General features: G+C 48.5%; 5 protein-coding genes across 5 annotated transcripts in view; 2 read left to right on the forward strand and 3 right to left on the reverse strand.

The window, feature by feature from the left end:
- IFT22 (intraflagellar transport 22) overlaps positions 1 to 25,410 on the reverse strand; it is a 133,293-nt gene that overhangs the window by 43,942 nt on the left and 63,941 nt on the right. The gene's annotated exons all lie outside the window — the stretch shown is intronic.
- Positions 1,055 to 6,277, forward strand: C1QBP (complement C1q binding protein). The gene is made up of 6 exons (XM_061470408.1): positions 1,055 to 1,313; positions 1,442 to 1,592; positions 2,444 to 2,531; positions 3,534 to 3,629; positions 4,425 to 4,547; positions 5,852 to 6,277. Exons 1-6 carry the CDS (start codon positions 1,070 to 1,072, stop codon positions 5,999 to 6,001), a joined length of 852 nt encoding a protein of 283 aa, XP_061326392.1. The 5' UTR covers positions 1,055 to 1,069; the 3' UTR covers positions 6,002 to 6,277.
- RPAIN (RPA interacting protein) lies at positions 6,827 to 9,564 on the reverse strand. Its single transcript, XM_061470412.1, has 7 exons — positions 9,435 to 9,564; positions 9,189 to 9,344; positions 8,674 to 8,737; positions 8,071 to 8,185; positions 7,801 to 7,864; positions 7,575 to 7,709; positions 6,827 to 7,041 (listed from the first exon to the last, which is right to left on the reverse strand). Exons 1-7 carry the CDS (start codon positions 9,510 to 9,512, stop codon positions 7,012 to 7,014), a joined length of 642 nt encoding a protein of 213 aa, XP_061326396.1. The 5' UTR covers positions 9,513 to 9,564; the 3' UTR covers positions 6,827 to 7,011.
- Positions 9,588 to 19,246, forward strand: NUP88 (nucleoporin 88). Its single transcript, XM_061470393.1, has 17 exons — positions 9,588 to 9,833; positions 10,623 to 10,792; positions 11,235 to 11,360; positions 11,557 to 11,643; positions 12,274 to 12,450; positions 13,501 to 13,684; positions 14,122 to 14,272; positions 14,961 to 15,059; positions 15,206 to 15,296; positions 15,498 to 15,599; positions 16,619 to 16,777; positions 16,971 to 17,096; positions 17,406 to 17,471; positions 17,634 to 17,714; positions 18,034 to 18,160; positions 18,526 to 18,644; positions 19,020 to 19,246. The coding sequence occupies exons 1-17, from the start codon at positions 9,588 to 9,590 to the stop codon at positions 19,081 to 19,083; spliced, it is 2,175 nt and encodes a 724-aa protein (XP_061326377.1). The 3' UTR covers positions 19,084 to 19,246.
- RABEP1 (rabaptin, RAB GTPase binding effector protein 1) overlaps positions 22,568 to 25,410 on the reverse strand; it is a 45,728-nt gene continuing 42,885 nt past the window's right edge. The window contains exons 17-18 of the mRNA XM_061470392.1: positions 25,289 to 25,405; positions 22,568 to 23,209 (exon numbers count right to left, since the gene is read on the reverse strand). Coding sequence (XP_061326376.1) covers positions 23,108 to 23,209; positions 25,289 to 25,405 — 219 coding nt within the window. The 3' untranslated portion in view covers positions 22,568 to 23,107. The remainder of the gene's footprint in view (positions 23,210 to 25,288; positions 25,406 to 25,410) is intronic.

Here is a 25,410-nt window from a genome sequence, read left to right on the forward strand (position 1 = left end):
CAGTAGTGGCCTGTTCCTAGGCAGGGTGATCCTGAATGTCTGCAGGTGTGTGCTGGAGACGGATGCACATCCCTGTGTTGTGCCTCTTTGCAGTGCTGTTTTCTATTGGTTTGAAAAGAAGAAGGAAAAAGCAGAGGTGAGTGGGCACAGGCAAAACTGGCTGCTTCTGTATGTGTGAGCTGAGCCCTTTTGGGTTGGGATTTCCAGAGTGTGCAGCGATTTCAGTTCTCACTTGAATTGCAGGGAATTACTGAAGCACTGCATCTATTTCTTGGGTTTACAGACCTTGCAGCTCTAGGGGAAAATGTAATATGAAATGTGTAATATGTATATGAAATGTAATGGCCATTTTGTTTGGGCAGTCTAATGAACAGTCGGGTTAAGGGAGGGGAGGGGGTTTTATTTACAACTGATTTGCAGTTTTTCACAAAATAGAGACATGGTGGCACAAATCCATGGCCTGGGTGATGTTTTGTTACATGGAAGCTGTGTGGATGTGATGGGGGGATGGATATGGGTGTGGTGAGGTATGGATGCCCTCTTGCTACAGTGAGCAGCAATGGGCATTTTGTGGCTCTACTCAATAGAGGGCAATAGTGCCAGCTTATAGACAAAGGGAAAACGGTGCCAGCAGAGTTTGCCTTGGTCAGTCCTCCCTCTGAGATATTTATTGCCAAAGGAGGAAAGAACACAAAAGTCAGTCCTGCTTTTTCCAAGCAAGCTGCAGAGGGCTCGGTGCTCACACTAACAGCGTTGATGTACAGCAGTGAAGCTCCCGCCATCCACTCTCCTGTTTCATCCTGCAGCCAACAGGGAAGCCTCATATTCCCGCATCCTTTGCGCCTTCACCCCTGGCCCAGTCCCGGTGCTCCCGGTGCCGTCCCTGCCCCGGCCTCCCCCTTAAACCTCCTGGGTTTCCGTTCCAGACTGTAGCCGGGGCCGGGACTCGAACCCGGGACCTGCCCGCCGCCGGGTTGCGGGGTGGCCGGAAGCGGGTCCGTTCTGTTCCGGGGCCGGCGGTGTCCTCTGCCCGCCCCGCCTCTCCGCTCCGCACCGCCCGCACCGCGCCATGCTGCTCACCCGGGCCCTGCGCGCCGCCGCCGCGCTGCGCCCCGCGCCCCGCCGCCTCCTTCCCCTCTCCTCCTCCTCCTTCTCCTCCTTCTCCTCGGCCTCTCCCCGCGCCCTCCTCCCGCCGCCCCTGGCGCGCTCCCTGTGGCAGCTGGGCGGTGGCGGGGGGCGGACGGCGCTGCTGCGGCCTCGGCGGGGCTGGGCGGGCGGCGTGTCCTGCGGGTGCGGCGGGCTGCACACCGAGGGTGAGCGGGGAACGGAAGGGAAGGGAAGGGAAGGGGGGGACGGACGGACGGACACGGGACACGTGCGCGACCCCATCCCGTGCGCGGCACGTGGTGGCCGTGGCCCATGTCCCGCCGTTTCCCGGCAGGAGACAAGGCCTTCGCGCAGTTCCTGACCGATGAGATCAAGGAGGAGAAGAAGATCCAGAAGCACAAGGCTCTGCCCAAGGTGTCCGGCGGGTGGGAGCTGGAGGTGCACGGCACCGAGGCCAGGCTGGTGCGGAAGGTCCCCGGAGAGAAGTGAGTGAGGGCTGGGGAGTGGTGACGGCGCCCAGATTTGCCCTTGTGCTCGTGTCGCTTCCCCTCCAGAGGAGGCCACGGAGGTGCTGCGAGGGCTGGAGCAGCTCTGCTCTGGAGCCAGGCTGAGAGAGCTGGGCTGGGGCAGCCTGGAGAAGAGAAGGCTCCTGAAGGGGAGACCTGAGAGCAGCTCCAGTGCCTAAAGGGGCTACAAGAAACCGGGAGAGGGGCTTTGGACAAGGGCCTGTAGGGACAGGACAAGAGGAATGGCTTGAACCTGCCAGAGGGGAGACTGAGATGAGCTCTTAGGCAGAAGCTCTTCCCTGTGAGGGTGCTGAGGCGCTGGCACAGGGTGCCCAGAGAAGCTGTGGCTGCCCCATCCCTGGCAGTGTTCAAGGCCAGGTTGGACACAGGGGCTTGGAGCAAGCTGCTCTAGTGGAAGGTGTCCCTGCCCATGGCAGGGGTTGGAACTGGGTGAGCTTTAAGGTCCCTTCCAACCCAAACCATTTGATGAGTCTGTATCACTGTGTCCTGACTGTTGCAGAGGGTCTTTGTTCTACCACCTCGGCTCAAAGGCACTTTTTGTTTAACACAAAGTTGCTTCTTTACTGTGCCTTACAAAGTTCCCTGCAGTTAAAAGCAGCAGTTCAGTAAAACTTGATAATCGGTTGTGAGAGTGGGTGAGAGGCAGCTGCATTCAGCTGAGCATCTGCAAACTGCAGCACCTGGCTGTGCTCTCGGCGTGTGAACTCAGCACTAGGAACACCATCCCTGCAACGGGAGCTTCAGACAGGAGATTCTGATGGGTGCCCTTTGAGTGTGTTCAGTAATCACCGCTTCTGGTTCTTCTGCAGGGTAACGGTGACATTCAACATCAATAACAGCATTCCACCCTCAGCAGATGACGAACCACAGGAAGGGCAGAAAGCGGATGAGCAGGAGGTAACTTGGTCTTGATGTGCACTTCAGCGATGGGTCCACAGAGGGAAGGTGGAACCTTTGCCTTGAGCACCAAAGCTTCCCCCCCCCATTCTATTGATATTTGGGAGCATTAAGTCACAAAATGAAGATTTTCCCGAGTTATCTGTCACTTGGTTGTGATCGTCCTCTGGCAGCAGAAAGGCAGAGCAGGTCAAGAGGGTTCTATAAGGGGAAATGAGAGGAACTCAGACCTTAGAGCAGCCTTCCAGTACCAAAAGGGGCTGACAGGAAGGTTGGAGAGGAGCTTTTTGTAAGGGCATGTAGGGAAGGAGCAAGGGGGAATGGCTTTAACCTGCCCGAGGGGAGACTGAGATGAGAGGTTAGGAAGAAATCCTTCCCTGTGAGGGTGCTGAGGCGCTGGCACAGGGTGCCCAGAGAAGCTGTGGCTGCCCCATCCCTGGCAGTGTTCAAGGCCAGGCTGGACACAGGGGCTTGGAGCAAGCTGCTCTAGTGGAAGGTGTCCCTGCCTGTGGCAGGGGTTGGAGCTGGATGAGCTTTAAGGTCCCTTCAACCCAAACCTGTCTGGGATCTTTTGCCTTTGCGATCCCCTTACAGTAAATAGTGCAGTTTGCACTTAGCTAGTGCAAGTCCTGGTGCTGGCGGGCAGCATCAAGGAGACAGAAAGCTATTCACACGACTTCACTTACGGAGCTTTGTTGGTCACAAGTGTCTCACTCCTGTTCAGTAAAACTCTTGTTAGTAAAAATACTGGTAAAAACAGTAAAGGAGCAATATAACTTGGGCAGGTGCTTCATCCGCAGTGACACCGATGCTGAACAAGGCAAGGGATGTTGGTGAGGTTGTGAGGGAAGTTTGGGTTGTCCTGGGCAGGTCAGAGACTGCAGAAGCAGCTGAGGGGTGGGAACGACGTGTGCAGGGTGGGCTGTGTGTTGTGCTGTACTGTGATTGCTGCTTTGGCTCCTGTTCAGATTCCAGTGCTGATGCAACTGTTCTCTTATTTAGCCTGATCTTACATCAACTCCAAACTTTGTTGTGGAAGTAATAAAAGATGATACAAAACAGACCCTTGTTCTTGACTGCCATTACCCTGAAGACGAGGTGGGTATCACACTGGTTGTGTCACACCTGTAGCCAGCTCTGGGCTGTGATTTGCTGCACGTTTCATGCTTGACTGTGGTGTCATTGTGCTCTGTTGAATCGAACTGCTCTTGACAGCCTCTTGCTTTTCTGGATCTGCAGAAAATGCAGCCCCCCCCTTGTATCTTTTTTAAACACAAAAACCAGCTTTGTGTTTGCCAGAAACCACTCTCTGGGGAGGAGACTCTCCATTGCCTAACTTGCATCACAACGTGGTGTTTGGGCTGCTTGTCAACCTGTTGATTACATTAGAGAAGGGAGGCACAGCTTACCTTGAAGAGCATGGCAGCTTGAGAGGGGTGAATAAGGATGGCCAAACCAAGATATATTTATACAGTGTGTCAGTAACTTGCAAATCTTATTGTTGTGATGGGTCACAAAGAGAAGGAGGGATTAAAAAGGGGGGAAGAGGATAAAATCGGGGCCTTTGACTTGCACTGATCTTTGTGGTTTACTTTGTAAACCATATCAGATCATTTATGCAGCCAGCCATAGTGGATAAAGGGTGGGCAGATGTGTGAGACGGGTTAGAATCACACACAGGCTTGTTGCTGGCAGCTTGAGCTGGTGGCCTGACCTCTTCTTAGGTGATCCCCTGCGTTCTCCTGGGTGTCTGTGGTTGTCTTCACAGGCGTGCGTTGAGAGGGGAGCAGCACAGCTCTACTGCTGGTCCTGCAGTGCAGTATTCCTCGCTTTGGGATGAGCTGGGGGTAATAAGAGCTAATTGTACACCTTGTGTCTCATTCCCTGTTTCAGATTGGAAATGAAGGAGAGGAAGAAAGTGATATTTTCACAATCCGGGAGGTCAGTTTTCAGCCCACTGGAGAATCGGACTGGAAGGACACCAACTACACCCTCAACACGGACTCCCTTGACTGGGTGAGTGCTGCCAACAGCCACAGGCTGCGGAGTGCGCTTGAACTTGCCTCTCCCGGCTGTCCTTTTGCTCCCGGGCTATGGATGAAGCCTGTCCTGGATATCTGAGACAGGGAGTCCCCCACTCTACCCCAGCTCCTCATGATGTGGTTCTGCTGCAAACTGAGGGTTGTTTGGTGGTCCCAGCAGTCTTGCATCGCTGGTGGCGTTCCTGACAGACACACATGTTGGAGCTTGTTCTGCTCTAGGCTTCATAGATTGATTTCCCAGCAGCTCTATTACACTTCGGAGATGCTTTGACACTTGCTCAGACACATTTTGGTCTGTGTGTTTAACAGCGAAGCTTAGCAGATGCCACACACACCCCTTTGTTTTGTGGGGTTTCCAGGTATGGTTTTATAGGTGTGACACTAAAAACTGACGTGCCCAAGAATCTGGCATCTGTTCCTATGTTCTCGGTGCCAGGCTTTCAGAAGCTAAAATCATAGTTGGAGGCTGTGTATGGTTAAAACTTTACTCCTGGTGTGTATCTCTTTGAGGAGCACTCATGTTAAAGTGGGTTAGTGTGCTCTACAACATCCCACGCTGCTTGTTTTCCCCTCTCTGACTTGAGACAGAAAATCAGTTACAGATGTGTATTATTTGGGATGTTCTCAGAGTGCAGAAGTCCAAAATGAATCACTTGCTCACAAATACTGGTCTATTTAAAAAAGCCCCACACCACCAACAACAGACCAAGAAACACAGGACAGGTATTGTTTACTATTACTGCACTAAGCAGCCAGCATGAATCTGCTTTCCTGAGGAGCAAGGGGGGAACCCACAAGCATTAATGTGCTGGAGCTGCAGCAGTTAAGTAGGATTAGAAAGAAAAAGAAACAAGGAGTTGATGATTGTAAAAGACTTTGTCTTTCACATATTTACATCAGATACCACCCTTTACAGACGCTTTTAGGACCATTCACCCCCAAGGCCACGGTGCTACACAGAGGGGACAAGCAGAGTGTGTAATCTTGGCAGACTCTACCTGCTGACTCGTAGGGTCAGTGGTTCATCTCCAGGGTGCAGCTCATTTGTCATGTTGGCTTTGGGTCTACACACGGGATTTGGATGGCCTGTTCATGGCCACATCCCTGCACGTGTTCCACCCAAGGCCAGGCCTGCCCCAAAGGGGATGGGAGCTGCCTGGTCTCCTGTGGGAAGTGGGCCTGATCTTCCTGGGATAAATGCCAGCTGCCATGGGATTTTTTAAGAGCAATTCCTACCCAGGTGGGCTCTGCTAAGGAGTTTCCTGTTCTTGTTTCCAGGCTCTGTATGATCACTTAATGGATTTCCTGGCTGATCGAGGAGTGGACAACACGTTTGCTGATGAGTTAATAGAGCTCAGCACTGCACTGGAGCACCAGGAGTACATCAAATTCCTTGAAGACCTTAAAAGCTTTGTGAAATGTCAGTAGGTTAAACTAGGAAACTTGCCTTCGAGTGTGGGTATTCCACAGCACTGCTCCAGCCAGCAATACCCAAATATATCTTCACAACAGGCATGGAGAGTAAGTAATGTTGAATTTGGAGGCTGGGAAAAGGAGGATTCTCACTTGTGTTTAGGGATTTGTATTTATGTTGCAGCCCTGATCAAGTTCTCTCTGACATAAACGGTCCAGAATTGCCTCACCCTGCTTGGTGGGTTTTGTACAATTAAGGATGAATGTGAAGAATAAAATCGGTTCAACATATCACTGAAAAAAATGGTGCTTCCTCTTCTTCCTGCTCTGCCTTTGCTGCCCAGAGAGTGGCCCCAAAACTGCTGCTGGTGTTAGTACAGCTGCTCACAGAGCTCTGTGTGTGCTGATACAGCACTTTCTCTGGGGAGAGCTATTCAAGAACCTCCAGCCATGCAGTGTGGCAGAGCTGTGTCTGTAGGAGTGCTAATGGCCAAGCAGTGCTAACTATGAACATGAATCTCATTCTAGGGATCTTTGCTGTCTGGATGTCAGGAAACAGAATTCAGGGTCCTAAACATCACGTTCAAGGAGTGTTTCTAAAAAGGAATGTGCTGCTATAATCAATTACATTAATGTTGCTGCAGGAGGCTGGAGCACTTCAGCTTCAGCAGAAGGACCAAGAGGCTGTGGGTGCTGATGTGGAAGGCAGTGGGGCAGCAGCTCCCACTGTCTCCTCAGACCATTGCCAGTTGTTACCTGAAGGTCACATTAAGTTTAAACAGAAACCGCAGCTGAAGTTCCACTGTGAGCCCTGAGTTAAAGACGACACAAAGTCTGAAATAAACTAAAGTATATTTATTGCAAAATGTATCCTGTGCCATTCAAAGTGCAGGGCAGGGCAGCGCTGCTGCCTTTCCAGGTATCTGACACAGTAGCTACAGGTATGTACATGAAAATACTAGCAGCTCTGGGGACGATTTTTACTCTTGAAGTCCTTCCAGTACAAAAGCAGCAGTTGAATGAACTTACAGGAGAATCGTCCAGGAGTCACAGACCTTAACAAAAGGCAAGATGAAAGGGGATCCTAATGTATAAAATGAATTATTAATGTTCAAAACTTGTCTGAAATGCTCCGCTCCCAACACCATTCTCATGGTGATTTTAAGTCAGCAGCAAAGCTATAAAGACAGGAGCTCCAGCCCGAGCCAAAGGGATGGTGTGTTTTCCAGGAGGTACAGGTGAACCTTCTGAGGAGGCTTAAACTGAAGTAATCCTTAAACCTTTCCCTTGTGAACCACTTATCTGAATGGATGTTCCACACAAGACAAGGAACCCATTGGCTAACACGTGAGACAGGTAAGGCACTACATGGGACAGGTCCTTGGAAGATGCCCTAGTCCAGCAGTTAAGGTAAGTTGTGTCTTTTGGCTTTGCTTTTCACAGTAACTGGTCAAAACTAAAACCATTCCCAAGGAAGTTTGTGGAAGAACTCCAGCACAACCCCCCAAGGGTCAATGGACTTGTGGTTTCTGCCCATGTAATTGAGAAGGGGATCCAAGCAGAGATCCTTTCCAGGAAGTTGACTCACCGCACAGCTCATGAGGAGACTAGCTTCTTCCTCCATCCCACTGGTGACTGTGAACTCCGGGCTGTGGAAGCACCTGTGGCTGTGCTCTGTTACAGTGTTTTCTAGGAGTGACCTAAGCTTCCCTTCTGTCATATCCTGAGGAAAAAGGGGGTTAATAGAAGGCTTAAACTGGCCATAGCTTAAACATGCCTCTTCCCAGCAGCAGACGTGTCACAGTGCAGCTCACCTGTGTGCTGATGTATAACCCACACTGGCAGAAAACCACATGATTCCTCACAGTCAGGTTATTCCTAGAAAGAGCATTCAACGAGCAGCATCAGAACAGAGGCAGATGTTAGCAAAAACCCTGTTAGATTTAGGAGGTCAGTGTGGGTTTTTTACTTGAAATTTACACTAGCAGCAGCCTCTCCTTGCCCATTGCTTTCATCTGTTTGTAAAGCCCAAACTACTGCAGGGGAGCAGAGAATCTCATTCCAGTGTTGAGGACTTTTCTTACTTTCTACACACTGGGCAGATGATCTTGTCACTGGCATCCAAGCCATCCAGCATCGCGTTGAGGCATTCCTCATCAAACTGCAGGCTCTGCTCATACTCTTCCATAACCAGCTGCTCTGCAATAACACAACAAAACACCCTCAGGCACCTGCTATGAACTCAAGGCAAAGCTGCACAAGTGGAGCTGCTGCAGAAGCAGGGGCTAGGGTGGCCACTGGTTTCAAAGAACTTTTCTTTCCTTGGATCAGGTTTCTATGTGATGAAATCAACCCATTTTGTCCCTATGGCTCAATCTTTAATCCATCTCTGGTGACTTTCCAACCAGCAGTTCAGAAACATTCTGAATTGATTTATACAGGTTCCTACAGCTCCCCAGCACCTCAGCCCTGTTTCTGTGCTCTCCTCTCTTACTAGCTTCTCACAGACCTTACAATGCCATTTGAATTGTCTAAAAGGTATTCACTGCCTTAAGAGAGGCCACAAAGGCTCCTCCCCTATAGCAGGTGGGCTCCAAGAACCAAGCGGTGCAGCCTCAGCTGGTTTGGATTACTAGAGGGGAGCAGTAAAGCTCAGATAGGAGTCAGAAAACATGTAGTGACTTTACCTTGCAAGATCAGTTCTTGCTGGATCTCCTCCAGCACCGCCAGCTCATCGGGATCCTCCAGCATCTGGGAAAGACACATCCCAGTGATCCAACCGTCCTGGCTACTCTGTCACTCAACCTCCACGCCTGACTGCGCCGTCACAACCCCAATTCGCTCTGTGCGTTCTTTGGGCTGTAAATCTCTATTTGCCAAACCGTGCGCTGCGGGAAGCAGCCTGTCCGATAGCCACCTGTGCAGGGCCGGCCAGGACACAGCCTCCACTGCTTTTCAAAACACCGATGGTTTATTCCTGCTCCCGGCAGCGGGAAGCGACAGAGCAGCTCTAAAAACCACCGATGGGGAGCCCACCCCCTGCGTGATGCGCAGTTCCTGAAGGAAGCCAAGGCACTCACAGCACCGCACCCCACGTTACAGCTGTGGAGCGGGAACCCCAAACCAGCCCCGAACACCCGCAGCCCCATGCACACAGCGATGCCTCTGACCCGCCCGCACCCCGCAGGGAGCCGGCACCGACCTGCGGCAGCGCCTCCGTCCCGCCGAGGGCCTGCAGCGCCCGCCACTCCTGCTCCATCACCTCCCGCACCAGCGCCGGGCCGCTCGGGCTCTCCCCGGCCCGGCGGTACCGCTCCAGCAGCTTCGCCCGGCTGCTCCTCAGCCTCTCCATGCAGCGCTGGGAGCGACACACACACGGGGCGCGTCAGGGAAGGGAGGAAGGCAGGGAGGGGGCCGCCCGGTCCCGTCCCGTCCCGTCCCCACTCACTAGCCGGTAGGTCTCCTTCCAGGGCGGCGCGGCCCGGCCCTTGTACCGCGCTCGCCTCCGCCATGGCGGCGCCTCCATGGCCCGGGCGAGCCGCGGCGCGCCTGTGCCGCTGGGCACGCCGGGAAATGTAGTCCCGGCGCGGAGAGAGCGGCGATGGCGGCGGAGAGCGGCCCCGCGGAGCAGTGGCGCACGGCCCTGCCGCAGCACGAGGTGCTCAGCCGCCTCCGGGAGCGAGAGGCCGCAGCCCCCGGCGCCGCCGCCCGGCCGCCCATCATCCGCAACCTCCTCTTCGGCCTCGACGGCGACCTCTTCCTCTGGGACAGCGAGCACAGCGCCCTCCACACCATCGGCCTGCGCCGCCTCGGCGGGCCCGAGGCCCCGGGGCTCAGCCGGTACCAGGTAAGTGGGGAGAGCCCGAGGGACCGCGGGCGGGTTGTGAGGGCCGGAGGAGACCGTCACGGGGAGCGGGGCTGAGCGGGGCCGGGCTCGCTGCCGCTGGGTCTTTGCTCACAGAAACCCGCCGGCCGTGTGCTCGGCAGGTTTTGCCCCGCTCTTGACCGTGTGGCCGTTGTATAAATCACTGTCCAGAGCAGGAGCGGGCGGTGACCGTCCCCATATAGCCCTGGTGATGCCGCACCTCGAAGCCTGTGTTCAGCTCTGGGCTCCTCACCACAAGAGAGACATTGAGGTGCTGGAGCAAGGCCAGAGAGGGGCAGCGGAGCTGGTGCAGGGCCTGGAGCACAAGTGTGATGGGGAACGGCTGAGGGACCGGGGGGGGTCAGTCTGGAGAAGAGAGGTCCCTACAAGTGCCTGACAGGAGGATGGAGCCAGGAGGGGCTGGGCTCTGCTCCCAAGGAACAAGGGAGGGGACAAGAGGAGACGGCCTCAAGCTGCACCAGGGCAGGTTTAGATGGAGCTGAGGAACAATTCCTGCCCCAGAGGGTGCTCAGGCATTGGAACAGGCTGCCCAGGGCAGGGCTGCAGTCACCGACCCTGCAAGTGTTCACACCCCGTGGAGAGGAGGCCTCAGTGCCATGGGTCAGTGGTGGCCTTGGCAGGGCTGTGGTAAGGGTTGGACTTCATGAGCTTAAAGGTTTTATCCAACCTGGATGACTGTGATAAAGATGTGCCGTGCTTCTGTGAGTGCTTTTGATGGCTTGTGCTTAACTGATGTATTTGTATTTTCAGACCCTGATGTGCATAAACCCACCCCTGTTCGAGGTTTATCAGACGCTGTTAAGCCCCACGCAGCATCATGTGGCGCTCATCGGTACGAAGGGGCTCATGGTGCTGGAGCTGCCTAAACGCTGGGGGAAGAATTCAGAGTTTGAAGGTGGGAAATCCACGGTGAACTGTAGGTGGGTGAGACCTCAGGTGGTTAACGACACCCTTGTCCTGCCACTGTTCCCTTACAGCCTCTCCTGCCTTGGGCACCAGTGGATAAGGAAGACATTGGTTGTGTTGGGGTTGTAGGGACAATCACAAATGAAGTTAACTTGCCTCAAGGACTTGCTGATTGTTAAGTGACCCAAATAAATTACCTTCTTAATAGGGTGCAGTTGCTGAGGAGCTGAGTGCTCCTCTGTAGTATTCTCTATTCTTTCTGGAGTCTTTTAGCCATACATCCAGATGGAAATAACACAGGCTCCAAGTGAAAGCTGTAACTCCAGCTTTAAGAATAATACAGCTAATGGCTTTGAAACCTTTTAATTGGGTTTCTAGCTCCTCTTGCCCCCCCTTCCCCTTCGAAGTAACTTGTGTGTGTTTTGTAACAGTGCATATCTCTGCTGTGTATTTCAGCACTGTCCCTATTGCGGAAAGGTTCTTCACAAGCTCAACATCTCTGACTTTAAAGCATGCTGCCTGGTATCCCTGCGAGACACTGGAGCCCCATATTGTGCTCTTGACTTCAGATAACACTATACGGTAAAACCTGATTGTAGTTTATTATCAAAGGGTTGGTTTTTTTTTGCAATAGCCAGTCTGATTCTTTGCTAGATATTTGTGTCCAGCCATTCCTACCAGGATTACCAATAAAAAGTAGGATGGGATAGATTTTAGACTGGTAGCAACTGTGTAACACTGCCCTCTGAATGACCATTGCTGCATTTCTTTCCTCTAGGTTTTACAGCCTGAAGGTACCTCACACACCCATCAAGGTGATCGCTCTTTCAGACACTGAGGAGGAGACTTTCACCATCAAAAAAGGGTTTGTGTGGCTGCTTGTATTTTGAAATGCTTTTGACAGAATAAGCTCTGTGTTCTCAGCTGTGTTTTTAATGAGTAAGTGATAAATCTGCCTGGAAACCTGATGTGATGTGTTTTTTTTTCCTGGACATTTTCAGCAGCAACTGCACTTTTTCTTGGCTTTGTCTTTTTCCTTTTTTTGTCATCCTGAAAGCGGTAACAAACCGTGCAGTCAAGTGTTTGTCAGAGTAGTCGTGTGAAAAATACACCTTGTCTTTCAGATGGGGCTATGAAGGGCTTTTTGAGTGAGGAGTGCAGAAAATAGCTCCTTTTTTTTAGTCCCCTCTTGGCCTACTTTAGAAAGTAAGAACTTGAGGGTCTCAGTAGTCAAGTCACAGACTGCCACAGGAAATACCAGTATGCCCATCTCTTCTGTCCTGTGAAATGGGGCTGGCTGGTGGGTGTGTTGCAGAAATGAGGCACTGTGAGAAGGATGTTACTCACATGCTTTTGCTGCTGAAAACAGCACATGTCCAAGGACTGATGGGCAGGTGTTTGGTGGTAATTTGTCAGCACGTACCCATGGTCTAGTTAAACACTTGTGTCCTTAGAATTGTTGGTAACTTCAGGTCTTGTTCTCACTTGTGCCCAGGAGAGCCTACACAGCATCACTGGGGGAGACTGCGGTGGCATTTGACTTCGGCCCACTGGTGCCAGTCCCAAAGAACACATTGGGACAGCGAGGCAGTGACGAGGTGCTGGCCTATCCACTTTACATTCTGTATGAAAATGGAGAGACGTTCCTCACCTACATCAGCCTGCTGCAGAGGTAGGATCACGTTCCTCATCAGGTTTCATCATGTTCATCATCAGGGGTGCTTCTATGTCTGTACAGTGTTAGGGCTGGAGAGCCATCTCTCGGTTTGGCTGGGACTCTGTAAAGGATGCCGGGCCGAGGTTTATTGTATTGCAGTCTGGTTTATCTCTTTATGTCAGTGCTAATAGGCTGAAATCCAAGAATATTTGTCCTCCTTTTTCATATAGATATTAAGCGTGCAGTTTCCACTGCTGAGAATTCACTGTCCATTATTTGCCATCAGAAATCCAAAATGAAGACACCAGACTGTTAGAAGATCAGCAGGTCTAAGGGTGCTAAGGGTATTTTAGGATCTCCAATTCACAGTGCAGGCATCCTTAGCTTAGTGGCATCCTAGGAAAGAAAGATTTTAAGATCATAGAGGGTTTGCAGGCATGTTCCGTGATGACATGTAAGAATGTAAATCAGGAATATAAGCCCAATATAAAAAAAAGTTACTTCAGAAAACTGAGAAGATGGTGGAAAACTTGAAGTCGGATCTAGTATAACTGAATATTAAACTGTGGGGTATTTTGGTTTGAAGCAGCACCGTTTGCTTCTGCACAAGAAATACTGCAGCACTGAGCAGATCCTGTCTGTAGGCAGTGAAATGGGCTCAGTTCTTCAAAAGTTCTACCAAGAGAAATGATGTGCTGCAAAATGCTGCTTGTAAAGTGCTTTAACAAGGAAGAAACCAATTAGGTGTTAAAGGTAATGCACCTTTAGTAATGAAATCTCTCATTTATTTGCAGCGTAGCTTGGTTGCTTTCAAAGCATAAAACATTACTGACCTCCAGTTTCTTCTCTGACGTCTCCACCAAGTAGTTGTTGTTCAGGCTCAATCTGCAGAAGCCTGGGCTGCTGCTGGCTCACAGAAATCAGAACTAAAACCACCGGGTTGTTTGGGGTTTGGATTATTTTTAGGTCCTCCTTATCTTGTAGTTATTGTGCAGCAAACTCTCGCAGGTAACTATGGGGAGCTCTCCTTCCACGCCTCATCTTGTGAACACATCTTTATTCCAGCACTGGGAATCTTGGCAAGCTGCTTGGCCCTCTGCCCATGCACCCTGCAGCAGAAGACAACTATGGCTACGATGCTTGTGCTGTCCTTTGCCTGCCCTGCGTTCCAAACATCCTGGTGATTGCCACCGAGTCGGGAATGCTTTATCACTGTGTGGTACTGGATGGAGAAGAGGATGATGATCCGGTATCTGGTCTTGGGGCTCTTTTTGTCTACACACATTTTTGTTTCTTTACTTCCTGGCTGCCAAGATGGCAGGATGCCCACAAGTGAATGCCAAATGCCAAAGCTGCATTCTTTTATCATGAGGTAGTGAGTCTCCCTCCTCTTCCAGCCAGTCCCTGGGATTCTCTGATGCTTTTCTTCTAAGTGTCAGATCTGTGTATCCTGATGGTAGGTCAGATTTTGATCAGACTTACTATGAACTGTTTTAAAGAGAATCTTCTAAGAAGAAACTCTATTTCTGAGATGATTTTTTTTAAGTGGGAAAAAATAAAAGGGACTTGAACTACTTCTCTGTCAGTTAATACTCTTGCCTGTGCTGTGTGACCGTTGATGTTGTTTATCTTGGCATGTCTGTTTAAATGATGTTGCACAGAATGAATTCTCATTGCTCTTTACAGTCAGAAAAGTCATGGGACCCAAGATCTGATATTATTCCTTCCCTGTACGTGTTTGAATGTGTTGAGCTGGAACTTGCACTGAAACTGGCATCAGGAGATGAAGAGGAGCCTTTAGAATCTGACTTCTCTTGCCCAATCAAATTGCACCAAGGTAGGGCTGGTTTTCAGGTTATTGGCTTTTACTGGCTTTATTTAATGTTTTTAAGATCAAGGTACTTATAAATTATCATTTGTGTCAAACAAAGGGGTGTTAAAATAAGAATTTGGTGTCTTCAGTAAAGCTGTAGAAGGAGCAAGCCTGGGAGGTGCTTTAGTGTTCACTGAAGGGCAGATTACAGATGGTCACATACTACTGTATTCTTTTAATGTGTATTATAAAGTAGAATTTGTTGCATCTGTGTGTCAGCAAGTGCTGTGGGGATGGTGATCCTGATGGAAGAATCGGTGCCTGCTGCTTAGACTCTCTGATACAAATGTGCGGCAGGAGGTTGGGTAGCACAGAGTGTTTGGGTCTTTCTAAACAAGAAGCTTGTCAGAATGCTCATCTGCTGGCTTTAACTGATCTTCCCTTTAAAATCCAGTGGACAGGTAGAGGTGTGGGGGGATAGGAATAGTTCAAAACAATTCATCAGGTGTTTCAGGTGTAATTATATTTTATGCAGAACTCTAATAACGTGACCGAAGCATCAAGCTCAGTTTTTGGATGGGGATGAGTTAGCACTTGTAAGATGTTAGTGCTGACTGAACACTAAGTTGATGCACAGCTCAGCACTGCAGGTTCCAGTGGTGGGTTTTTCTCAGTTCAGTGCCTTTTCTTACATTTCCCGTTTCAATTTCAGATCCAAAATGTCCCTCTCGCTACCACTGCACACACGAAGCTGGTGTCCATAGCGTGGGGCTGACATGGATCAACAAACTGCACAAATTCCTTAGCTCAGGTGAGTGGTGAGACCACGGCACACAGAGGGAAGAGTGCTACTGAACACCTGTGTTCTGCTAGCAGCAAGTTGGTAGATGGGGGTAGTACTGAGAATCCCCTACCGTGCAAAGCAGACCCGAAGCATTCTGACAAATCTCTTTGTAGATGAAGAAGACAAAGACAGTTTACAAGAGTTGGGAGCAGAACAGAAGTGCTTTGTTGAACATATTCTTTGTACAAAACCGTTGCCGTGCAGGTAAAAATCAAACTCTTTCTATTGCTTCCAAACCAGTGAGTTGCTATGGAAAGTATGTATGATTTGCCCTCTTCTGCTGCACTCTTTCCATTAAAATTACTGCAGTCAGCTCCAAAGAACGCAAATAACACAACTAAGCACTTTGTGCATCAGGAACAAAACTCTTTTGACTGGATAATTTTTGTGCTTTCTTCCCTGCAGGCAGCCTGCTCCTATTCGAGGCTTTTGGATTGTTTCTGACATCCTGGGACCCACAATGATCTGCATCACAAACACCTATGAGTGTATTACAAGGCCTCTCTTGTACGTGGGTCTGAATTGGTTTGAAATCTGTGGCTGTTGCATGAAAAGGATCTGAGGATATTATTTCATTGCTCTATTATTTTCACCCCAGCCATATGCATCTCCCATGACACACAGGGCAGTTTGCCTCCTGAACACTCCCTGGCTGAGCACTTAAGTGTTATTATAGTAGTTACTTGCTACTGATAAGGTGTTTGTAGGGGATATAATTAACCTGTAGCACTTTTAGTGAGTATTAGGACTAGAATTGCATCTAAAGGTTCTTGAGGGTATTGTTGATTTTTCTTCATTGTTATCATGAGGAATCTGTGAACCAAAACCTTGTTTACAGCCAGTCCAAAGATTCTGAATGAGCACCAAGGTGATGTTTGCTGTAAAGAGAAAAAAAATGGACTCTTAAAAGTGCCTTAAAGCAGTGGGATTTTAGTAGCCATTTCCAAAGCCACTGCACTTTGGGAGCGGTGGGAAAAATCCAGACTCACGTGGTAGGTTTGCATGATGAAGTGAATGTACTGAGGGGAGGGCACTGTTTTGGGTTTACTGCTAAGAACACTTCAATGTGTGACAGGTACCTTCAGCTGGTGTTAATGTCAGCTTCTCACAGACCCTGCATTATTCTTTTAACTACTTCTGCAGTGCTTTTAAATAGGTTTTTCTATCCGCTCTTTTAGACCCCATTTATCAGAAGTAACACGGGTGGGCAGTGATGCAGCAGGCTGCTTTGGAAAGCAGGTCATGCCCCTGTTCAAGGGGCACTCCCCTTGTTATGGAGCTCTCTTCCTGAGTAAAAGGGTATTTATGATTGCTAGTTTCAGCTGTGGCCAAGCAGAAAGCAGTGGGGGTGTGATGCCACTGACCTCCTATAGACCTGGATTTACCACCTGGAATAGTCCTTAGAACACTCCTGACTTACTGCTGTAATACCTTAATTCCACAGGGCTGACTTCCTTTAACTACTGTTTGACACAGTATGGATGTTTCTGGTTTAACCTGTACTCTCCCATTTGATGCTCTGGTAGAAGTACAGTCCATCCTGCATCCCCTCCACTGCTGTGTACCAGGGAAGACAAGGAAGTTGCTGTTTCCCCTCTCCGTATCCTGGCTGCATCACAGCATTCATTTGAGAAGCATATCCGAAGCATCCTGCAGCGCAGTTCTGCCAATCCCTTGGTTCTGAAGTAAGCAAATATGTTTTCCCAGGGGACCTGAACAGGGAAGGCTTTCAGGAATACTGTGTGTATAGCAAAGGGGTTTAACTGTAGCCTTCCATAACAGCCCTGCTGAGCTGTCACCATAAATACTGCAAATTGTTTATCCTTGCAAAGGGACGGGTTGGAGTAAGATTGCAAGCCCATGTCTTATATTATTCAGGTCTGCTGATAAAGATGCTGCTCCTCCCCCTGAAGAATGCCTTCAGCTTCTTAGCAGAGCCACCCAAGTGTTCAGAGAGGAATACATACTGAAACAGGACCTGGCAAAGGAGGAAATTCAGCAAAGGTAATACAAACCCCTCATAACTATGGGCTGCACAGCCTTTGTGAAACAACAGCACTAAGTACTGAGCACTAAACCTCTGCTGCACTAACCCTTGTAAATGAGTAAAATGTACTCGGGTAAGACTGCTTCTTCAAATTAGAGTTATGTCACAAAGTTAGGGCAGAGTGGAGGAGTTTATTCCCACCACTGCCCATCCTTTATTGTCTTTAGTTCTTCATAATCACTTCTGTGCTATTGTCTGTGTAGCATAAACCCCAGCTGAACTGGGTTGCTGGTGGAGGTGATTTGATTTTATGTTTTTATTTTAAGAGTGAAGCTGCTGTGGGGACAGAAGAAGAAACAACTGGAAGAGATTAATTACTGTCGAGAGGAGAGGTGAGGCTAATGTGTCTGCTTTACCAAGTCAGACATCAGGAATGCAAGTGCTTCATACAGGGGTCTGTGTGCAGTGAGTGAGAAGTAAATGCATGTCTGGCTCTCTGCCCTGTCTCTCACCTTTCCTGTGAATCTAAATAGATGTTTCTCACTTGCACAAAGGAAAAGCCTGCGGGAAATGGCCGAGCGCTTGGCTGACAAGTACGAGGAAGCCAAAGAGAAGCAAGAAGATATTATGAACAGGTGAGTGCAAGCTCTGCTCTGTTTCATCACCGATTGCTTGCTGTTAAGTAGGGGTCTGACAGAACAGGGTGGGCAGAAAGTGCTCAGTTAGAATCCAGGGTTTCTGCAGTTCTCTTTGCTGGGGCGCAGTGGTGATTTTTCAGTACAACTTCAGGCCCAGGCTGAGCCAGCTCATGGTTTAGAAATGCCATGTGAGAGGAGCTGAAAGGGGAAAGTCAAGTCCTGAGCCCCTGAAACTCAGAAGAGCAACAGCAGCACAAGGCTGGTGGTGTCTTAGCAGTAAGTTCATTCAGTGACGTTTCTTGCTTTGTACACCAAGGATGAAGAAAGTACTTCGGAGTTTCCACTCTCAGCTTCCTGTTCTGTCAGACAGTGAAAAAGACATGAGGAAAGAGCTGCAGACAATACATGACCAGCTGCAGCACCTGAGCAATGCCATCAGACAGGTGAGAGCATATGTTACTGGACCCACCTCACTCACACCCTGGGACAGTGCTGGTAGAACAGGGTCCTTCCAATGGAGCAGCTTTGTGCTTACATTAAATTAGCAGCAACATACTAAAATAACTTCTGACCTTGTTATTCACGCAGAGAGACCTTCTGCAGCCCAGTATAAACCCTGAGAAAGCCTACACACCCCCTCCATAGTCCTAGCAGTAACATCCTCCTCTTTGGGGGAGGTAAAGTCCAAAAGCAAGCAGGTTTTAACCCAAACACGCTGTGCTACACCAATTTGTGACTGTAAGCAGCTTTCACTTTGGCAGCCAATGCCACCACTGACTGGGGTGTTCTTTTTGTACATAACTTCCAGGTTAAAATGAAAAAGGAATATCAGCAGAAAAAGATGGAGAGGGGTTCCAGCCCCCGAAAACCCAGCATTAGCCTCAGTGCCTACCAGAGCAAGTGCATCCAAACCGTCCTGAAAGAAGAGTAAGTTAAAGCTTGGATCCTCCTGTAGAATTCAAGCCCTGGCACTTACAAAAGCAATTCCAGTCGAGTTTCTGGGGTATGGTTTAACCTCTGTCCTGCAGGAAGGGGGATCACTGATGCACCAGCTGGAGCTTGGTGAGAGGGGCTGAAGTATAAGCTGTGCCTCTGTGTGACAGCAGCACTGGCCATCTTGTGCTAGTATGAAACTAAATCTGCTTTAAGTTGGCTGTTTGCCCAGGGATGTTTCGGCAGTCTCCGTCCAGCCCATAATTAACAAAATGACTTGCAGCTCTTCCCAGTCTCTGTATTTCCCTTCCTGGTAAGTTCTGAGCAAATGACTTGCACCCTCCTGACTTGGATTTCTTTTTCCTGAAGGGGAGAACACATAAGGGAAATGGTCAAACAGATCAACGACATCAGAAGCCATGTGAACTTCTGACATGCCCTCGCTGAGGAAGCTGCACCAAAAGACTGGATGAGCTTTAACGTTCCCTGATATCTCCCCTTGTATATTTACCATTTGTACGTTGAGCAATACACCTTTTACTTATTGTTTTGTGAAGCTGGACTGTGAAATAAGATACTTTTGATGAGATTCCTTACATACTGTGTTCTTTGCTTTTCTCCTGGGAAGGAGGCACGTTACATTGTGCCTGTTCCAAGGTGCAGTACTTACAACTAGCTCCACAGTGTGGGAATTGCTCCCTGGGGTTATTCTGGGAGACTTCTCCCCCCTTGGTCCGAGGTAGGGGAGCTCTGTGGCTGAAGGCAGAGTAGAAAGACCAGAGAGAAGCGCACACACTTCAGCAGCTCTTTTTAATTTGGAACACTTTCTTCATAAAGGACACACCTTCAATACAGTTAACAAATGGTTACACACGAATCCTGAGGACAGCAGAACTCTACACCCACGATTGCACGGGACACCAATGGTGTGGCTCACCGGAATGCAGTAGTAACTTCCAAACACTCAGTTTGCCTTTAGCAAAAGATGGCTCCAGAGTCTTAATTGACATTAAGAGGTCAGTTATTTATCTTCTGTAGACAAATGTCAGTGGACAATAAATAATTGCTGTCCCCTCACCCCAACCCCTTAGAAAAGGTGACATGGTCAAGCTCAGTTTTGAAAAGTAGTACTGCACTGCTACAAAAGTGGCACAGCAAGAGGTGCCCCAGTAAAGCTGAAGGAAGGGGGCTGCTAGTACCTGCTGGGTAACGAGGGTACCAGGCATGCTGCAAGAACACTTGGGTTTTTGTACAGATTAAGACTATACAAGTAGAGGAATGCATTCAAAACTTGATCTCATCCCTTTACAGTCTGCAAGAACAGAATCCAGTTTTCTAGTCCACTCGCCCTGTGTATCGTGGCTGACCTGCCTGGTCAGCAGTGCCTGTTGAGAATCTCTTACTAACCGTGGAGAACCCACCACCCTACTCAGATCATGTTCCAGAACACCAAGAACTGGAGGGAAAAGCATTTGTGTTCTGATGTTTTATGAGCAGTAACACCATAATCCACCCAGTGAGTATCTACAGCACGAGCTTTCACTACACTTAATTTACAGTCTTTTAACTTCGCTTTGCAAGTTTGGCACATGCTATTTTGTTTTTAAAGGCCCCTTTAAGTCTCTTTGAGTTGCTGCTTCTGAAGCTGTGCTCTCTTTCCTGGGGAAGGACAGCCCCTCTGGGGCAGGACAGCTTTGCAGTGAGCATGGCTCCTACTGCCCCTGTGAACAGGCAGGTTTCCAATCAGAAACACGGTCACAGCTAGGCCTTAAACAGGAGGGAAGGTGTTCAGGTGTGTGATGGAATATGGGGGGTAAAAGGGAACAACCGTACAGTTCTTGTACACCCTTCCTCTCCAAACCAAGAGGAAGTTCCTTCACAGACTCATGCAGTGCCTGGTTTACCAGTGTCCTTGCTCTTATCAGCACTGCAGCCCTACCACTGCCTCCAGCCTCCTCTAACCAGACCAACCGGCCAGCATTGGCCCCCGAGACCAGCACAGGAGCATGCACAGCAACACACACACATACAGAACACCACTGGGCAACCACTGTACTTGTTACTGTGTCTCCCCAAAATGACAAACTGTGACCAGCCACTTCCCTTGCTCTCCTGCTCTAGGAGCACGGCCAGAAACCCAACCAAAGCCTCTTTTTCTGCATAAGTCTTCGGGTGCAGCTCCTCGCATCCAGCTTGCTGAAGAGCTGTACAGGATTTGGTATAGTTTTGCTATACAACACTTAAGGCTTCCTTAAACAAACACTGCTGCACAGGTACCAGTAATGGTTATGAGCTAGTTTTTGGGAAGAAAGGGAACAGAAAAAGCTTTTGTTTCTGCAGCTCCTAATAAAGGCCTGGAGGATTTTTCTCCAAAGTTTACTCAACAGAATGGAACCATCAGAAAACTGAATGCAAAACATCTGGTATCAGATCTACGCATCAGGACACAGCTGCTGTCACCTCACCTTTCCGCGAGTAGTGAGAAAGGGTAAAGAAATCGTGGTAATAGCCAATTAATAAAGAACCTGAGCCATATGCAGACATTAAGTGTCATTTTAAGAAGATGACAACCTTGCCATCTATTAGTCTTGTCATTACTAAGGTAGGAAAAATAGCTCTTGGATGTCAGGGTTATGAAAGGAATTAGTTGCCAGGGTGAATAAAATGCTTTAATTCTTGCAATGAGTGACAAGCAATTGAGCTTGTATGTGTCTTTTGGGCTGGTTTAAGGCATTCCTCTGCAAAAACACTGGTTCTGTTAATAGCAAGATATACACTGCTAAAAATAGGATTTAAGCACTTAAAATACAGTCATGTACATTACAGTCTGAGGCATTCTGTGTCACTTCTCGTTTTCTTCATCACCTTCAGATCTATGGCCAAGCATGTAAAGAAAGAACAATAAGCAAAAGGGGAAAGTTGCAATACAAATGTTGGACAGCACCAACCTGCTCCTTTGGCCTCCTTTCCTTTAATGAGTGGCAAGTAGGGGCCAGTTCAAGAACTCCCTAAGCACCACCAGCACTATCAACACCTGTAGTCACACCTGAAACTGCTGCTTGCCAGCTGTGGGCACAGCCCTGCTGTGACAAGGGGAGGAAAGGGAGGAGGAATGGTCAGGTTAGTAATGGTCATGCCACCACCATGCATCTATAGAACAAGAAATCCAAACCTACCACCCGCTTGATCACAAGAACTTCTTGCCTTTGCTGTAATTTAAATGCACAGTTATAAGAATACGGGACAGTCAGCTCTGAGCAATGCCATACTTTAAAGTAAGAGATGCACTGTACCTGTCCAACTTGACCCAGCAGAGTAACGCAGCTCCTCCACACTTGTGCTCTGTGACCGAGAGTGCAGTCACCGTTCAGTGCATGCAAGGCTGACCCAGGAGAGGTGGTAGGCCAGGCTGATGCCTCATTCAGCTCCTTACCTTGCTGCTGCCCAGCGAAAGCCACCAACCTCACATCTGGTGTCACCCATGGGAGCAGAGCCAGCCTGCAGCGACCCCATGCCAAAGCTCAGACAATGCATAGGGTCTCTACTAGCTTTGTTTGTTACATAGCAAAGCGATTACAGGTACTGCTCAGCTTTAAGAGAGGAAAAAGAACCAGTTGTAGTTCCACGTTCTAAATTACAGTTGTGAAAAGAGATTACAAAACAGTGCATTTCTTGTGCTTTTCTTTTAAGTATCAGAATTCAACAGAAAAAATGTCAAGGAGCTAAATTCTCAGTACATTTGTCATCATTTGTTTTTTGGATTAGCATTGATCTGTTTAGGAGACACAGCTCACTCGTGTCCATCACATCCCAGCAGCATTCAGGTTCTTCAACACAAAGGTCAATGGTTTAAAAAGGAAAAAAAAAAGGGGGGGGGGGAATAGTACTGAGTTATGAAATAAGATCAATATCCAGTGTCCTGCTAATAAAGTCATATTTTAATATAAAATATTCATACAGCATACTCTACACCTCATTCTCTCCGCTAGCTGAATACTGTTACCGACTAGTCAAACAGAAAAACTTCAACCACTTTGCTCTTCAATGTTTTGGAGGGACAATATGGTTTCCAGCAGCTACTTTGATCACAGTAGTGGGGGGAAAGGAAAGAGGGAAAGACAAGGGGTAAATGTTCCAAAACTCTACATTAGGTTACGGAGTCGGCTGAAAGAGGAGAAGGTTTTCAGAATGTAAGGACTGATCCCACTCAGTGGAACGCGAAACACCACACGCATTAGTGTTTCCATTAGAAAGTTCTCCTTCCTACACTGCAAGTCACCCTTGTGCTCTCTTCCTGCCCAGTACAAAACCTTTTTCCCCCTCTAGAAACAAAACTTAAGTCATTGCTCCCCTCTGTTGTCTTCTGCTCTTTCGGTTAGAGTTAAATAATAATTAATGTTGCTATAAAGATGAGTTAAAAACCCCAAACGCAGCCTTGGAGCCCGCTCATCAGGGTGTCATGTTTCAGGAAGCTGATTAATGTCCGTCAGTTTTGTGTCGTTCAGGATTGCACGGATTCTCTCCAGGGAATCTGCCTGCCGGATCCGCTCCAGCTGCACCTACAGGGAACCAACAGACAGGGCTGAGCTGCTGAAACAGGCTGCTGCAGAGCCAGAGCTGAACAACCGCCGTGTTAGCAACCCTGGTACCCACATAGGCAGAACTGAAAGCAAAGCATCATCAGCTGAGAAACACGAGGCATGAAGGAGCACAAGCCTCCTGCAGAACCAAGAACAGGAGGAAGGAAGACAGAAGGCAGTTTTGGCTTTACCATTAAAAGCCACTTTCTGGGGGACTCAAGCAGGCCTTTGTCATCACTCTCTGTTTTGCCCAAGAATCAGTCACTGACACCAACCAAAGTGGCCAGGCACACAGGAGGAGATGTGCAAAGCAACATAAACTTGCACAAAGAGCACATAAAGGAAGTGCAGAGCTACCTCACACCTGCCTTCAAGCCTCTCAAAGTCAGAGCTAAAACACCCTTTGAGGAAACACCCTATTTCCAAACTCACTCCTACTTGCTTTCCTGGTAATCTCTCTTGAGCTCCTTCTTACATGCTGACAAAGTGCCCAGCAGCACTGTGTAGAAATGAATGCTGAGATCACAACTTCTTATTTAGTATTTCACTTTTTCCATTCACACTTTCACATTCTTTCTATCAGGATCTGGGCTTTCAGCTGTAAATTCCCAAGTAGTGGTTAACTGATGTTCAGCCCCTCCTCTCCATTGCTGGCACCTAATATGGCCAGTGGACATCTCACAGAAGTGACACTCACCCAGGCTCTGCTGATGAGGACAGGAAGGAAATAACCCTGTGGAGCTATCAAGAAATCAAAATCCTCATTCAATGGTAATCTCTCCTGTTAGCAGATCTTGCAGCACATTTTGTGATGGCACAAACCATGGTTTAAACTGAAAGCACTCACTGCTGGTGTGTAATAACTGCTGAGGGGTGACAGAGAGCACAAACCCCAGAGCTGCAGCACACGGGCTGAGCTCACTGAAGGCCTGCACGTTTGGAAGAGTGCACCGCACAACTTCAGTGGTGAACCTAGTTAAGAACTATGTAATGCAGTGCAAGCAGTACTCAACAAAAAAGAGAGGGTGATGACAAACAAGAAGGAGCTTCACTGGTCAGGACAGCTCAATAGCCTCCTTTGTCCTACCTATTCCTCCAGAAACAGCCAGAACAAAAGAAGACAGTTCCTAGTGTCCGTCCAGCTAAACTCTGCTGAGTAAGCAATCTCACTATATTCCTTACTTTAGTTTTGCAAATAAACCTGAATACTTGACTCAGACAAGTTGTATTTTTACTTCTGCTGAATTTCACTTAGAAGAATGGCCAAGAACTCAGAGCAGACAGTGCTGGAGTTCAGTACTGCTGCTGTGAACAAGGATGCTGGTAAGCGGCAACGTAAGGGGGGCTCACAGACCCTGAAGGTGAGACCCATCTCTCCTGGCCTCCCAAGGAGCCAGTCAATCACTCCACAGACACCAACACTGCAGGTTCCTTCCTGCTCTCCACACTTATCAGAGAAATCAGCCTGACATACTGGAATGAGCCTTGATGCTCATTCCTTCCTTCAGCCACCTCTTGGTACCTCACCACCAAACACTGGCTCCACTTTTTGGAGGAAACACAAGGATAGCGAACAGCAACAACAGCAAGGATAGACTTTTAGATAGCACAAATAAATCAGTAAATACAACACAAAGAGCTATAACATATATTCATATCAAACAGCACAAGTTTCTCACTTCTTCCTCAAATATTTGTACCTTAATGATTTACTGTGAAAAGTGACATCCTGGAAGACATCAGGAGATGGACAATGAAATGCTGAGATCTAAAGGTACCATCACCCATGGTTCTCTCCACTTTCTTTTAGTACAGTAATTGTGTATCTTTGATGCTGAGCATTGGTTGGAATCAAGTAATCAGAATAAAATCCCCAGTAGGCTTTAACAGTAATATTGTCCTAGGAATACTTGATCAGTTTATTACACCAATACCTTTAAAAATAGTTCATAAATACTAAAGTAAGAAAATTTACAACTGCTACTTCTTGTTTCACACAGCTGTGGAGAAGTAAAGAAACAAAAGCAGCACCTTACAAATTGGTTGCACTTCCCTTACCTGAAGCGTCTGAGAAAGCTTTACAAAATCTCTCTGTACTTGCTCACTGACATCTAATTCAGTCTGCAACCGCTGAGCTTTATTCTTCTCTTCAAATACTAGCTGTTCCAGGTTTGCCTGAG

The sequence above is a fragment of the Pezoporus flaviventris genome, unplaced genomic scaffold (genome assembly GCF_033815535.1).
Source record: "Pezoporus flaviventris isolate CSIRO_AGI_PZ_B2104156 unplaced genomic scaffold, CSIRO_AGI_Pfla_v1 ptg000063l, whole genome shotgun sequence".
Taxonomy (NCBI): Eukaryota; Metazoa; Chordata; class Aves; order Psittaciformes; family Psittacidae; genus Pezoporus; species Pezoporus flaviventris.